The sequence below is a fragment of the Lepus europaeus genome, chromosome 1, assembly GCF_033115175.1.
Source record: "Lepus europaeus isolate LE1 chromosome 1, mLepTim1.pri, whole genome shotgun sequence".
Taxonomy (NCBI): Eukaryota; Metazoa; Chordata; class Mammalia; order Lagomorpha; family Leporidae; genus Lepus; species Lepus europaeus.
Genome location: NC_084827.1, coordinates 152,324,729 through 152,338,500, shown reverse-complemented (window position 1 = coordinate 152,338,500; position 13,772 = coordinate 152,324,729). Strand labels below are relative to the sequence as shown.

At 38.1% G+C, this 13,772-nt stretch overlaps 1 protein-coding gene across 13 annotated transcripts in view; it reads right to left on the bottom strand.

The window, feature by feature from the left end:
* Nucleotides 1-13,772, bottom strand: part of PIKFYVE (phosphoinositide kinase, FYVE-type zinc finger containing) — a 99,538-nt gene that overhangs the window by 71,792 nt on the left and 13,974 nt on the right. For all 13 annotated transcript variants that reach the window (XM_062190634.1, XM_062190618.1, XM_062190670.1 and 10 more), the window contains 5 exons: nucleotides 9,776-9,983; nucleotides 6,311-6,400; nucleotides 3,084-3,222; nucleotides 1,229-1,386; nucleotides 16-127 (listed from right to left, as the gene is read on the bottom strand). In XM_062190634.1, coding sequence (XP_062046618.1) covers nucleotides 16-127; nucleotides 1,229-1,386; nucleotides 3,084-3,222; nucleotides 6,311-6,400; nucleotides 9,776-9,983 — 707 coding nt within the window. The remainder of the gene's footprint in view (nucleotides 1-15; nucleotides 128-1,228; nucleotides 1,387-3,083; nucleotides 3,223-6,310; nucleotides 6,401-9,775; nucleotides 9,984-13,772) is intronic.

Sequence of the window (13,772 nt, the reverse complement as noted above, 5' to 3'; positions counted from 1 at the left end):
AACACTAAAAATTACCTGCAGTGGTCTGTATAGTGCATACTCATCCCTGAAAAGCTGGTCATGATGACTAACACAATCCAGCCAACGTCCATCAACCATTGCTTGTCCAATTGCTATAGCTTGTGCCCTGAATCAATACCAGCAAAATCAAAAAGTGTAAAGTCAGTCAAAATAATTATACAGATATAAGATAAAATATAACCTTAATCTTTTTTTTTTTCAGTTGTAGTCATATTTGGGGTTTGAAATGGTCCTTGGATAGAGAAAACAAGAGACATGAAGCAAATTAAAAGATTCATCTAGGCATTACATTCAAGGAGAAGACTCATTGGTAAGGAAGCCCTAGCCAAATTTAATTTTAGATATAATAAGCATTTATTGAGTTCACATCCCTGTACTTAATAGAGTAAAAAAAATGTTGAGGATGTCATAGCTTCTACCCACATAGAGCTTATAGTCTTGATGAAAACAAAATACCAATTATTACAGATATAAACATAAAATGTGTGCATTGTATATAACAGGTAATAATACTGCTCTATATGGCAATTTACAATTGATAAAGCACTTTAGCCAGTATTAATTTATTTCACCTCCATGGCTTACTCACAGGACCAAATATTCCACTCATGTTAGAACTAAGAAATCCATATCTCAAAGAGATTAAATAATTGGACAAACCTAAAAAAGAGATATAGCCAAAATGTTCACCCAAGGTGTCCACTGCTTAGAGCTGTTCTGTACTTGTTTAGATACTTGTTCCTTCCTATGATGAGGAACAGCTAAACTGAGCAAGTAGCAAAAATCCTGAATATGTTAACTTGAAAGGCAATAGGCTACATGTGTTACTCTTTCTTACAATGATTTGTGAGGCAGGCTAGGACTATCCAAGTGTGGTTAATGAAAGCTACAATGTCTACAGTAGAGAACAGAAGCAGAAGAATCCTTTGGCCTTGGGCTCTAGCTTTATTCTCCAATCCTTTTTTACCAGAAAGATCTGCTTTGGAGGTAACTGCAAACTTCTGCTTTTTATAAGGTGAACTAACCCCCTTTGGCTACTTGCACCTATTCTCTACTGGTCAAAACCCAGACAGGAGGAAGATTGAGTATTCATCAAATCCATGAAACAATACACTAACCAAGAAATATGCTACCTTTTATCTTCAAATATGCATCCTCATTAAAAAGAAGAAAGAACAGCAAGACCTCTTTATTAATACCACAATACCTTGTAGCAATGTGTCCATTTCGGATTAGCCAGTTGACTAACTCCTTTCCTACAATGCAGTTGGGATGAGTTCTCAGCCAATAACGATGATCCTGAAACTCCATTCCACTACTGTGATGGCAGATTTTTTTCCACAGGTCCTTCAACTGAACACTGTCCTACAATCACATGTTAAGAGTCAGCAATCACACCTAGAACAACGCCCTTTACCTTTACAGATGCTTCCTGTGACTCTTAGATTCATAAAAGGAAACTGAATTTGTATTTTATATTAACTAATGCATATGATTTAATAATAATTACATATACACAGAGAACAGCTTAAACTCAACTAATTTAGCCCTCAATATAATTATTGCTCTCAAAAATCAACTATCTCAAATACTTTGTTTTCCACCAATAACACATATTACCAGTATCTTACTTACCTACGTGCAAAAAATACTCTTTTTAGAGATGGGGCAAGGTAGAGGGAGACAACAGCCAATTCTAGGAACCTAAGATAACTGTTCCTAGTAGCCTTTATTCCACCAGATTCTCACCATTCTCAGCTATACCCAACTGCTAGGTCAACTTTTCTAGAAGAAACCCTTCGGTAAATTACTCCCAGCTCAAGAAAACCTCCAACGTTGCACAGTGAACGGGTTCAAACCTAAATCTGTAAGGACTAGAATTCACTGTCCCAGACAACTTCACATTCTACTGCCTACAGAGTACAACTTCTCTCTTAATTCATAAATCCCTCCTTCAGCCCATGGAAAATGTCAAGCTTATTCTTACCACTATAACCTGTCTTCACACCTTTGTGGACTATTCCCTTCTCTCATGTCTATCCAAATCAATTCCATCCTTCACAGTCCAGTTCAAGATCCTTCACTGAAAGCCCTTCCTGAGGCTGGCGCTGAGGCGTAGCAGGTAAAGCCACCACCTGCAGTGCCAGCATCCCATATGGGTGCCGGTTCGAGTCCTGGCTGCTCCACTTCCAATCCAGCTCTCTGCTATGGCCTGAGAATGCAGTGGAAGATGGCCCAAGTCCTTGGGCCCCTGACACCCCCATGAGAGACCTGGAAGAAGCTCTTGGCTCCTGGCTTTGAATAGGCACAGCTCCAGCCACTGCGGCCAATTGGAGAGTGAACCAGTGAATGGAAGGAAGAACTCTCTCTGCCTCTCCATCTCTCTCTTTGTAACTCTGACTTTCAAACAAGTAAATAAATCTTTAAAAAAAAAAAAAGCCCTTCTGAGTCTCTTACTAGGAATAATCTTTCCATTTTTTGAATTCTTATATCTTATATGACATATAATCATATTATTCACTTGATATTCTTTTTATTATTAATATATTACTTTTATTTTAAGGACTTCCTCACTTTCTTGCTCATTTTATTTCCACTTTTTGAATTGTAAGCTTGAAAACAGAAGCCATATTTTCCAGTTCTTTGAGTCACTCTTAGGAGTGAACATAATATTTTACACATAAACAAATTCAATAAACTATTATCTCATATAAACCTATATAGCATTAAATGTCTGAAAAGTTTTCCACATGCATGAGAAATATGCTTCTCAGCAATCTGGAACCAAACTAAAAAGTTAACCTTTTTCATTACAGAGGCAACTAAATTCTAACTGTGCAAGAAGAAAGGGATAAAGAAAATACGAATGCATTGAGTGCAGAATGGTTGACCAGTTTCTCAGGTACTCCTAGTGAAAACTTAAGCTAATTATTTCTCTATTTAATTGATATGCTATTTCATCTATATGTATATTAAATATAAGCAAGATAAACATTCTTTAAACATAAGTAAGATAAACATTGCTCAGAACTAACAAAGGGCCAAAGACACTGGACCAGTACCAGAAGAATTTTGCGTTCATCCTCAGTGGTCTCTGTTCTAATATATGGGCGGCTAGCCTGGGGACTGACAGACGTCTCATACGAGGGGACCATAGGAGAACCAGATCGATCCAGTGACAGATTAGAAATGCTGGCTGACCTAGAAATTTAGAAAGGTGAAATCACAGTTACAAATTCTTCAGTTATAAATTCTACAAATAGATTATAGTGAACATTCATTGCCAAATAAATGCCTCCTTGCCAATGTTAAGCATATGTCTACAAACAGAATGGCTATGCATGATGTGATCACTAGGACACTGGGGAAAGGATATCCAGAAACTTTCTAGACTGCAGAGGGGCTTCAAAAAGTTCACCAACAGAATCACATGATAACACACACTTTCTGTAAGTTTTTGGAGCCTCTTCATATATTTGCAACTTTTATGTGAATCTAAAATTATTTGGAAATAAGTTTAAAAAAAAGTAGTTCTAGAAGGGTTACAGGGAAACAATGTATAGCTCATATATGCTTTTCTAAAGGGAACAGGCAAAAATTCCTCCTGTTAAAAGCTGCAAATCAGTAGTTCTCTTTAAATTGACAAATATAAACAATACAGAAATAATCCTGCAGACCAAGGCTAAAAAATTCTGGCCCACAGGCCAAACCTATTCTGCCCCCTTTTTTCTGTATAGCTCATGAACTAAGAATTTTTTTTTTATATTTGAATGTCTACAACCAATCTGACAAGGAACACATTAATTTTGAACTCCAACTAAGCAACCTGTTACACCCACAAAAAGAATTCCTTTCTTCTCCTTAGATCCCTATTTAAAATGTTATCTTCAATTATTATCACTGGAAATAATTTTTATTTTGGAAACAGTTACTTGTTTCCTCTCATTAAATAAGTACTTACATATATATCCTTATCCTTATACCAGATAAATGGCTTATCAATGGAATATCAACACACTGATCAAGCTTTTATTTAAAAAAGTATTTACCCAGAAATTTAGTTAAGCTTCTACCTAGAAAAAAATGAAATTCAATTTTAGCTTCCATATAAAGGATTAAAAAAAAAAAAAGCAAAAGCATCTATGTGTTAGACAATATATAATGCATTCATTAGGGCAATATATGCATCCTTCCTCATTTAATCCTCACAGTACACTATGGAGTATGTATTACTACCTCCATTTCACAGATAAAGAAATCAAAATCACAAATTAAATAATCTGTGTAAGGTAACTCACCTAATTTCAGGACTATCAATCAAAACTAGGTCTCAGTTGAAAAGTATGTTCCCTCCAGTATGAAAATAAAGCTATTTTTAAAATAATTTAAGAGTTGGGCAGGGATGGGGGGGTGGCCAGCACTGTGGCATAGCAGGTAAAGCCACCACCTGCAGTGCTGGCATCCCATATGGGCACCAGTTCAAGTCTCGGCTGCTCCACTTCCAATCCAGCTCTCTGCTATGGCCTGGAAAAGCAGCGGAAAATAGCCAAAGTCCTTGGGCCCCTGCACCCGCATGAGAGACCTGGAAGAAGCTCCTGGCTCCTAGCTTCAAATAGGCCCAGCCCCGGCCATTACAGCCATCTGGGGAGTGAACCAGTGGATAGAAGATCTCTCTCTCTCTCTACCTCTGCCTGTCTGTAACTTTGCCTTTCAAATAAATAAATAAATCTTTAAAAAAACAGCTGTGGGCCAGCACTGTGGTGCAGCATCAAGTAGTTGTGGAGGGGTGTAGGGGAGAAGGCTTGTCAGTTTCACCTTCAGGTCTTCAAGGTCTACCTCAGAGAAAAATCCCCTCCAGTCTCCTACAGGGGCAGGAAGGGAAATACACTCCAGCCTCCTCTAGTCACCCTGTCACACCAATGAGGAAGAAAAAAAAAAAAAAACAGAATTACTGACGAAGGGAATTTTCTGTACTTTCCACTCAATATTGCTAAGAACCTGAAACTGCTGTAAAAAATAAACATTAACCAAAAAAAAAAAACAAAAGACAAAAAATATCTATAACTTGCTGTCAAATGCTTCCAAAAATTACAATGAATACCAAAACATAAAAAGTGACAAAGCAAATGTATAAAATGTAAATTAGTAAATCTTTATTTTGAATATTTGAAAGGCAGAGTTATAGAGAAAGAGAGAGAGAGAGATTTTGATTTGTTGGCTCATTCCCCAAAGCAGGCCAAATCGAGGAGCCTAGAACTCCATCCAGGTCTCCACATGAATGGCAGGGGTCTATGCACTTGGGCTATCTGCTGCTTTCTCAGGCACATTAGCAGGGAACTGGTTCAGAAGCAGAGCAGCCAGGAATTGAACCCACTTTGCCATAATGGCGGCCCCAAATTAGTAAATCTTAATGAAGAATATATGAACATTTATTATTCTATTCTTAAAACTTTTCTCGGCCGGCGCCGCGGCTCACTAGGCTAATCCTCCGCCTTGCAGCGCCAGCACACCGGGTTCTAGTCCCAGTCGGGGCACCGATCCTGTCCCGGTTGCCCCTCTTCCAGGCCAGCTCTCTGCTGTGGCCAGGGAGTACAGTGGAGGATGGCCCAAGTGCTTGGGCCCTGCACCCCATGGGAGACCAGGAGAAGCACCTGGCTCCTGCCATTGGATCAGCGCAGTGTGCTGGTTGCAGCGCCCCAACCGCGGCGGCCATTGGAGGGTGAACCAACGGCAAAAGGAAGACCTTTCTCTCTGTCTCTCCCTCACTGTCCACTCTGCCTGTCAAAAAAAAAAAAAAAACTTCTCTGTAAGTTTCAATTTTCTTCAAAATGATTAAAAATAAGGAAGAAAAAAACCTCATTCAGAGTAAATGGGAGTCTTTGCACTTAGTTTGATGACTGCTCTACTCCAGACACACGGGACTCCTTAGCTGCTACTCCTAGTCAGATATGCTCCCTTTCAGGAAGCTGCTATTCATATTTTCTTGGCATATCCTTCCACATACATCCAAATGGCTCACTCTCTTCTCATTCTTTGGGTCCTTCTACTGAACTATAAAAACAGAGGATGCTGTAGGTTCTAATGTCTGAAGCCAGTAGAGAATATCAGATTGTGCCATGGAGATGAAAATGAAAATTGACCAAGAAAAAGGAAATGATATTTTAACTTTTAGAGCTAGGAGAGTAAATGCCAACCAATCCCACCTTTTAAAAAACTGTTTGTTCTTCTCATTACCATGAAAAGAAATAAAAATTAGACACACGATATTGATTTTTATTTGGCAGCTTACCTATTTCGAGCTGGAGATTTCCCAGTATCCTCTTGGACAGATACAAGTCTTGTTGAAAGAGCAGTATTCGAGGAGTCTGGATGAATCAAACTATAGAGAAAATGGGGAAATACTGGGACAATAAGAGGCAAATCCAATTTCAATAAGGTACTTTAGTATTTTAAAGCAAATTAAATTTTCTTCTAAAAAATATGAGATATTGAGTCATTTTTGTTCTTCCTTTAATTACAGTGGAAATTTGGTATCATTTTTATCTTAGGTATATTAAATGCTAAAAGAATGATACTGAAAAGTTTTTTTTGATAGATGTAAATCACAAAAAATAATAAAATTGGCTGGGTAGATGACTTACAGAACTTTTTCTCACATCATACATATAAGAAGAAATTGATTTTAGGGGAAAACTGAGTTCAAATATTTTATTCTCAGTCCCCATAACAAACTAGAACAGCAATACAGAATCAGACAACCATAGGTCCAAGCGCTGGTTCTACTTCTTACTAGCTGTGTGGCCTTGGATTCATTACTTAACCTCGCTGAACTTCAGCACCCACATCTGTCAAAAGGAGAAAATAGTACCCGCCACAGAGAAAATTAATACTAAAGAGGGGGCACAATTTGGGACATGCTCAATCGGACTTGCCCCAAATGGTGGAGTTAGAAATATCTCAGGGGATTCCAATACAATCCCATCAAGGTGGCATGCACCAATGCCATCTCACTAGTCCAAGTGATCAATTTCAGTTCACAATTGCTCACACTGATAGGTCTAAGAGTCAAAGGGATCACACAAACAAGACTAGTCTGCTAATACTAACTGATAGAATCAAAAAGGGAGAGAAAGATCCAACATGGGAAGCAGGATACACAGCAGACTCGTAGAATGGCAGATGTCCTAAATAACACTCTGGCCTCAGAATCAGCCCTTAAGGCATTTGGATCTGGCTGAAGAGCCCTTGAGAGTATTTTAAGCATGGAAAGCCAAGACACTCTGGGGAAAAAAAAACCTAAATGAAAGATCTCTGCGAGTGAGATCCCAGTGGAAAGAACGGGGCCATCAAAGGAGGAGGTACCTTTCTCTGAAGGGAGGAGAGAACTTCCACTTTGACTATGACCCTGTCGGAATAAGATCGAAGTCGGCGAACCCTAAAGGCTTCCATAGCCTTGGCAACTCATGACTAGAGCCTAGGGAGATTACTGACGCCATAAACAAGAGTGTCAAATTGTTAAGTCAACAACAGGAGTCGCTGTGTACTTTCGTCTCATGTGGGATCTGTCCTTAATGTGTTGTCCAATGTGAAGTAATGCTATAACTAGTACTAAAACAGTATTTTTACACTTTGTGTTCTGTGTGGGTGCAAACTGATGAAATCTTTACTTAGTATATACTGAATCAATCTTCTGTATATAAGATAATTGAAAATGAAAAAAAAAAAAACTTTGTTTTAAATTGGAAATTGCATAGAAAATTAATCAATTTTTAAAAAATATTATGTAGGATCTCTGTCCTTAATGTGCTGTACATTGTTATTTAATGCTATAACTAGTACTCCAACAGTATTTTTTTTTCACTTTGTGTTGCTATGTGAGGGCAAACTGTTGAAATCTTTACTTAATATATACTAAACTGATCTTCTGTATATAAAGAGAATTGAAAATGAATCTTGATGTGAATGGAAGGGGAGAGGGAGCGGGAAAGGGGAGGGTTGCGGGTGGGAGGGAAGTTATGGGAGGGGGAAGCCATTGTAATCCATAAGCTGTACTTTGGAAATTTATATTCATTAAATAAAAGTTTAAAAAAAAAAAAGAGGGGGCCGCGCTGTGGCTCAGCACGTTAACACCCTGGCCTAAAGCACCGGCATCCCATATGGACGTCGGTTCAAGTCCCAGCTACTCTACTTTCAATCCAGCTCTCTGCTATGGCCTGGGAAAGCAGAAGATGGCCCAAGTCCTTGGGCCCCTGCACCCACGTGGGAGACCCAGAAGAAGCTCCTGGCTCCAGGCTCCAGATGGGTACAGATCCAGCCACTGTGGCCAACTGGGGAGTGAATCAGCAGATGGAAGACCTCTCTTTTTCTGCCTCTCCTTCTCTCTCTATGTAACTTCAACTTTCAAGTAAATAAATAAATCTTTAAAAAAAAAAATACTAGAGAGCACAGAACCTAAAATTTAACTATTATTTTACCTTCTTATGTATCCTAGATCTTTCAAGAAGCTTTTATACCTCGTTTGTTTCATTAAATCATACTTGCCAGCCATGGGCTTATGCAACAGGGCCAGATGCAACAGGGCCAAACACAACTAAAAGGCACTACTAACTAAAGTAAACAAGAACTGAAGAATCCCTATCCTTTGTATTGTTTTACTACAGAGTTAAATTTTTAAAATTTATAAAATATATGTAAGGTAGAAATAATTATGTCACAAACACCAAATAACCATCAAGTAACTTAAAAAAAAGAAAACTACCACTAACTGAAATGTTTGTGTTCCTCATACTCAACCCCATTTCTCTATCCTCAATGAAACCACTGTTAGAATGTTTATCATTGTTCTTATTTTATATTATATCATGTTGGTCTCTCTAGACAATTTATTAGTCTTGTAAATTTTTATATCCCTAGACAACATATTAATTTTATACATTTTTGAACTTCAAATAAATGGCATCTTAATTAGGTAATCTTCTTTCTTTTCTGCTGTGCACATGCCCCTAAGATTCACAGATGTTGGATTTAACCATAACTCATTTTTTTATTTGTTTAAATTCATTATACACTAATTGCTCTCCTAAGGGGTAACTGAAAAAATAACCTATCAGAAAGACTTGGGATAAAACTCTTAACTCTTTGTCATGGCCAGATTTGATACTATGCGTAAGAAAATAATTTAGCTAAAAAAAAAAAAAAAAAAAAAAAAAGGAACTGATGAACCTAGGACTCTCATTCAAACAATTCCAAGTGACTTCCAACAAAAATTAGTAGTATCCTCCATGACCAGATAGTGCAGAAGACTCAGGTACACAAAAACATGAAATATTCCTTTAGAAAGAAAAATGCCTGAAAAATGCCTGAATTCATTTGGAAATATTAATTCAAATCTGTGATTATTCTTCTTTCATTAGGAATTATAGGAATTATATATCTCAGTTACTTCTGCTGTCTATTCAGCAAGAATTATCAAGATCATACACATGCCATGCACTGTCAATAGTGCCAAGAGCATTATGAACAAAGAAAGCTATAAAGTTTCCCTTCTTATGGAGCTTATAGTCTAATTAGTCAATTTCATCACTATCCATAAATATCTGTAAGCCTTCAAGAGGCAAGCCAAGGAAAAAACAAGAAAATAATGAATTTGCGGAAACAATTCTATGAAACTAAACATTAGCCAAAAGCAGTCATGGTTCACAAAACTATCACGATTTCCCAAATTAAAACAAATTACAAATTTAAGGGATAATACCTTTGCCAGGCCAAATCATCCTCTAAAAATATGTTACGGCTGGCTTTTCTACTTCCAACAGGTGTTCGGGGTTCACTTGGATCGAGTACAGACACGGAGTAAGTAGAATCTGAAAGAGCATTCAAGTCTTCCCCAATAGAATTACTATCTGTGGAGTGAGCATAACTTAAGGCTATTTTTCTACAGTATGTACAAGCTCGAAGGTCTCCTAGGAGAAAAAAGGAAAGAAAGTTAAGTAAAAGATAGCAATAATACATTAATTAACAGAACAGTTTATAACCTTTTGTTAATAGTTAACCTAGTAGTAAAAAAAAAAAAAAAAAAGGTAATCTAGACACAGGAAGATTTTTTTTCAAGTAGACTATCAAAAAAGAAATTTTAAAGAAGTGAAATAATTTTGTTAACTATTATATGTTTTAAATATTTTAAGAACCATCATTATGATAAATTCATCCAAGTGTCCAAATTACCTCAAATACTTGTAAAAAAATTAAGAAAACAGGAAAACACAACCCAATGATACTAGAAAACTGTGCTTAAAGGAGTATTTCTTCAGTATTGTAGAGGCTAAATAGGAGTTCTATCAGAGACAGGTGTTCCAACAGAAAAAAAATTTTTAGTAGAATAAACCATTACAAACTAAAACATATTTTCCCTAGGCAATAAGGAAGAAAAGTCTCCGCAATGAAGCCCTGAATAGTGGCCTCCACAAGGGGGCACAATTTTCAAAACAAGTAAATAGGAAATGAGTTTAACACACAAAGATATTGACCGGCACCGCAGCTCACTAGGCTAATCCTCCACCTTCGGAGCTGGCACTCCGGGCACTCCGGGTTCTAGTCCTGGTTGCTCCTCTTCCAGTCCAGCTCTCTGCTGTGGCCCAGGAGGGTAGTGGAGGATGGCCCAAGTGCTTGGACCCTGCACCCACATGGGAGACCAGGAGAAAGCACCTGGCTCCTGGCTTTGGATCAGCACGCCAGCCGTAGTGCCCATTTTGGGGGTGAACCAAAGGAAGGAAGACCTCTCTCTCTCTCTCTCTCTCTCTGGATAAAAATAAAATATTCTTGGGAGGATAAAGTTACTTAACATTTCTGAATTTTGTTTTATGATACTGTTGTGCCAAACACATTTTTATTTCAACCTTGTTTTTCTGTAACACTGTGTATTAAAAAAGGAGGCAAAATAATTAAATTTTACTAATAACACGTTACTTAACAATACTATCTTACGCTCTTTTTACCAACAGAGATGATTTCTAAAAGTTCACTGTATTGTAATACAATTACGACCCAGTATAATAAATGACCTTTTTTCATTTTAATGCTATATTAATAAAATTATACATATTTTTATCACAATATCACTTCGTGCATTACTAATTTCTTTTTTAAAATTTGTTTATTTTTTAAAGGCAGAATAAAGACAAGTCTTCCGTTTGCTGGTTTACTCCCCAGATGGCTGCTACAGCCAGGTTTTGGCCAGGCCAAAGTTAGGAGCCAAGAACTACATCTTTGTCTCCCATGTGGGTGGCAGGGGTCTAAGTACTTGGGGCCATCTTCTGCTGCTCTCCCAGGCACATTAGCAGGAAACTGACTTGGAAGTAGAATAGCTGAAACTTGAACCGGCATTCCAATATAGGATGCTGACGTAGCAAGTAGCAGCATAATCCACTGTGCCACAACATTGGCTCTGCATTACTAATTTCTGATAAAATGTATTAAAACTCTAAAGTAAAACAAATTTACTTCAATCAAAAAAAAAGAAAAAGAAAAAAACTGAATCCCAGTATGCAATAAATAAAAATGCTAAGACAAATCAACAAACCACCATCAACTAACCAAAGCAGAATTGAGAATTGCCATAAGCAAATTACTCCCTGCAGAAAACCACTTTACCACAACAAAGGCTGGATTCCTTTCTTCCACTATAAAGAAATTTTCCTTAACCAGTAAGCTATTAAAATTAAAATTATCTAGTCAATAAATACAGCCAAGCCTAATCAAAAAAGTTTTCATTAAGTACCTTCATCAGCAAAGGCTTGGCTCATGCTTGATTATGTGATGGAAATAAAAGGACTGACAAGACACACCTCTGCCATCAAGAATTCAGAGCCCACTAGAGGCAACAGACATATGTAGAATTTAAAACGCTGTGTGGCATATGCAAGTATTACTGCTATTATCACCACCAATAATAGCCTAATATTTTTTGATCCTCTCTTATGTTCCAGACACTGTTCCAGGTATTTTACATTTTATTCATAGTCACATGTGCAAGTTCTGTCAATACCCAATATCCCACTTGCAATGGTTAAGTTTATGTGTCAAATAGTCAAAATGTCATTGTGAAGGTTTTTTTTTCTCTGCTATTTACGTATTTATTTATTTATTTATTTGAAAGGCACAGCAAGAGAGAAAGAGGGAGAGGGAAAGATCTTACATTCACTGGTTGACTCCCCAAATGGTTGCAGCAGCCAGGTCTGGGCCAGGCCAAAGCCAGGAGCCAGGAATTCCACCTTGGTCTCCTACACTGGAGGCAGGTACCCAAGTATAAGGTCTTCCCTCTGCTGCCTTCCCAGACACATTAGCAGGAAGCTGGAGTAGCTCAGATATGGGATGCCAGCATCACTAGCAGCAGCTGCACCTGCTGCAGCCTAGTGCCAGCCCCGTGAAGGCTTCTTGTTTTGGAGTTTTTTTGGATGTAATTACAGCTACAATCAGTTGACTTTATGTAAAACAGATTACCCTCCATAACATGAGTGGGTCTCATTCAATCAGCTGAAGGCACCAAGTGAAAAGACTAAAAGTTTCCAGATGAAAAACAAATTGTCTCAACACGGTATGATGGAAATCCTGCAGGAGTTTCCAGTCTGCTAGTCTGCCCTGAGAATCTCAGACTTCCAGCCCCATAATCATTTGAGCCACCTCACTAAAATACATCTCTCTACATAAAAAAAGGACTTCAAAAAGTTTATAGAAAATGTATTTTATGAAAAAAAACTATGCATAGACTCCAAAAGTTTTTTGTACAAAATAAACAAATAAATGTTAAAGGTGGGGATAATTTGATTCCAGGATGGCAAGGGTCAAGTGATGGTACTTAACAGCCAAAGACAGGTGGGCACGCTTTCTGCAATAGACAGCAGACAGTAAGTAAACAGAACAGACTGACTTAAAGAAATGTATACCAATGCATAATTGATCATGGTGCCCCTAGAAATCAAGTAGTTGGACAGCCAATTAATTTTTTTTTAAGAGAGGTCTTCCATCCACTGGTTCACTCTGCAGATGACCGCAATGGCCAGAGCTGAACTGATCCGAAGCCAGGAGCCAGGAGCTTCTTCTGGGTCTTCCACACGGGTGCAGGGGCCCAAGCACTTGGGCCATCTTCCACTGCTTTCCCAGGCATAGCAGAGAGTTGGATCAGCTGGATCAGAAGCAGACCAGGGCTCGAACTGGCGCCCATATGGGATACCAGCACTGCAGGCTGGGGCCTTAACCTGCTGTGCCACAGTGCCAGCCCCAGCCAATTAAATTTTTACTTGATTTTTCCAAGTATGGGAGGCAGAATTTTAAACAAAGTATACAGACATCTAACATGAATTATAAAAACAAAGTCATGACCCATCAACAGATTCCCAGACTTGAGCCTTATACAAACCCAGAACTCTTTGAATGAACAAACAGGATACCCCTGAAGAACCCCACTATACTGCCAAGAATTTATATTATTAATCTTTCTACCAGCCTTCCCCAAAAGGACTTACAGACTTTTACCAAGGTGATCAGACAAACTGAGCAAAAGGAAATAGTCAAACTTTTCAGGGATTAATAGATTCTGCGAGGGATGGGGAACCTTTCTTTTGCCAAGGGCCACTGGATATTTACAGCATTATCTGCAGGCCACACAAAATTATCAACTTAAAATTAGCCTGCCAAAGATTTATAGAATGAGTCCCACCTGCATTTGCCTTGGCAGAGTCAAAACAATGATTTCA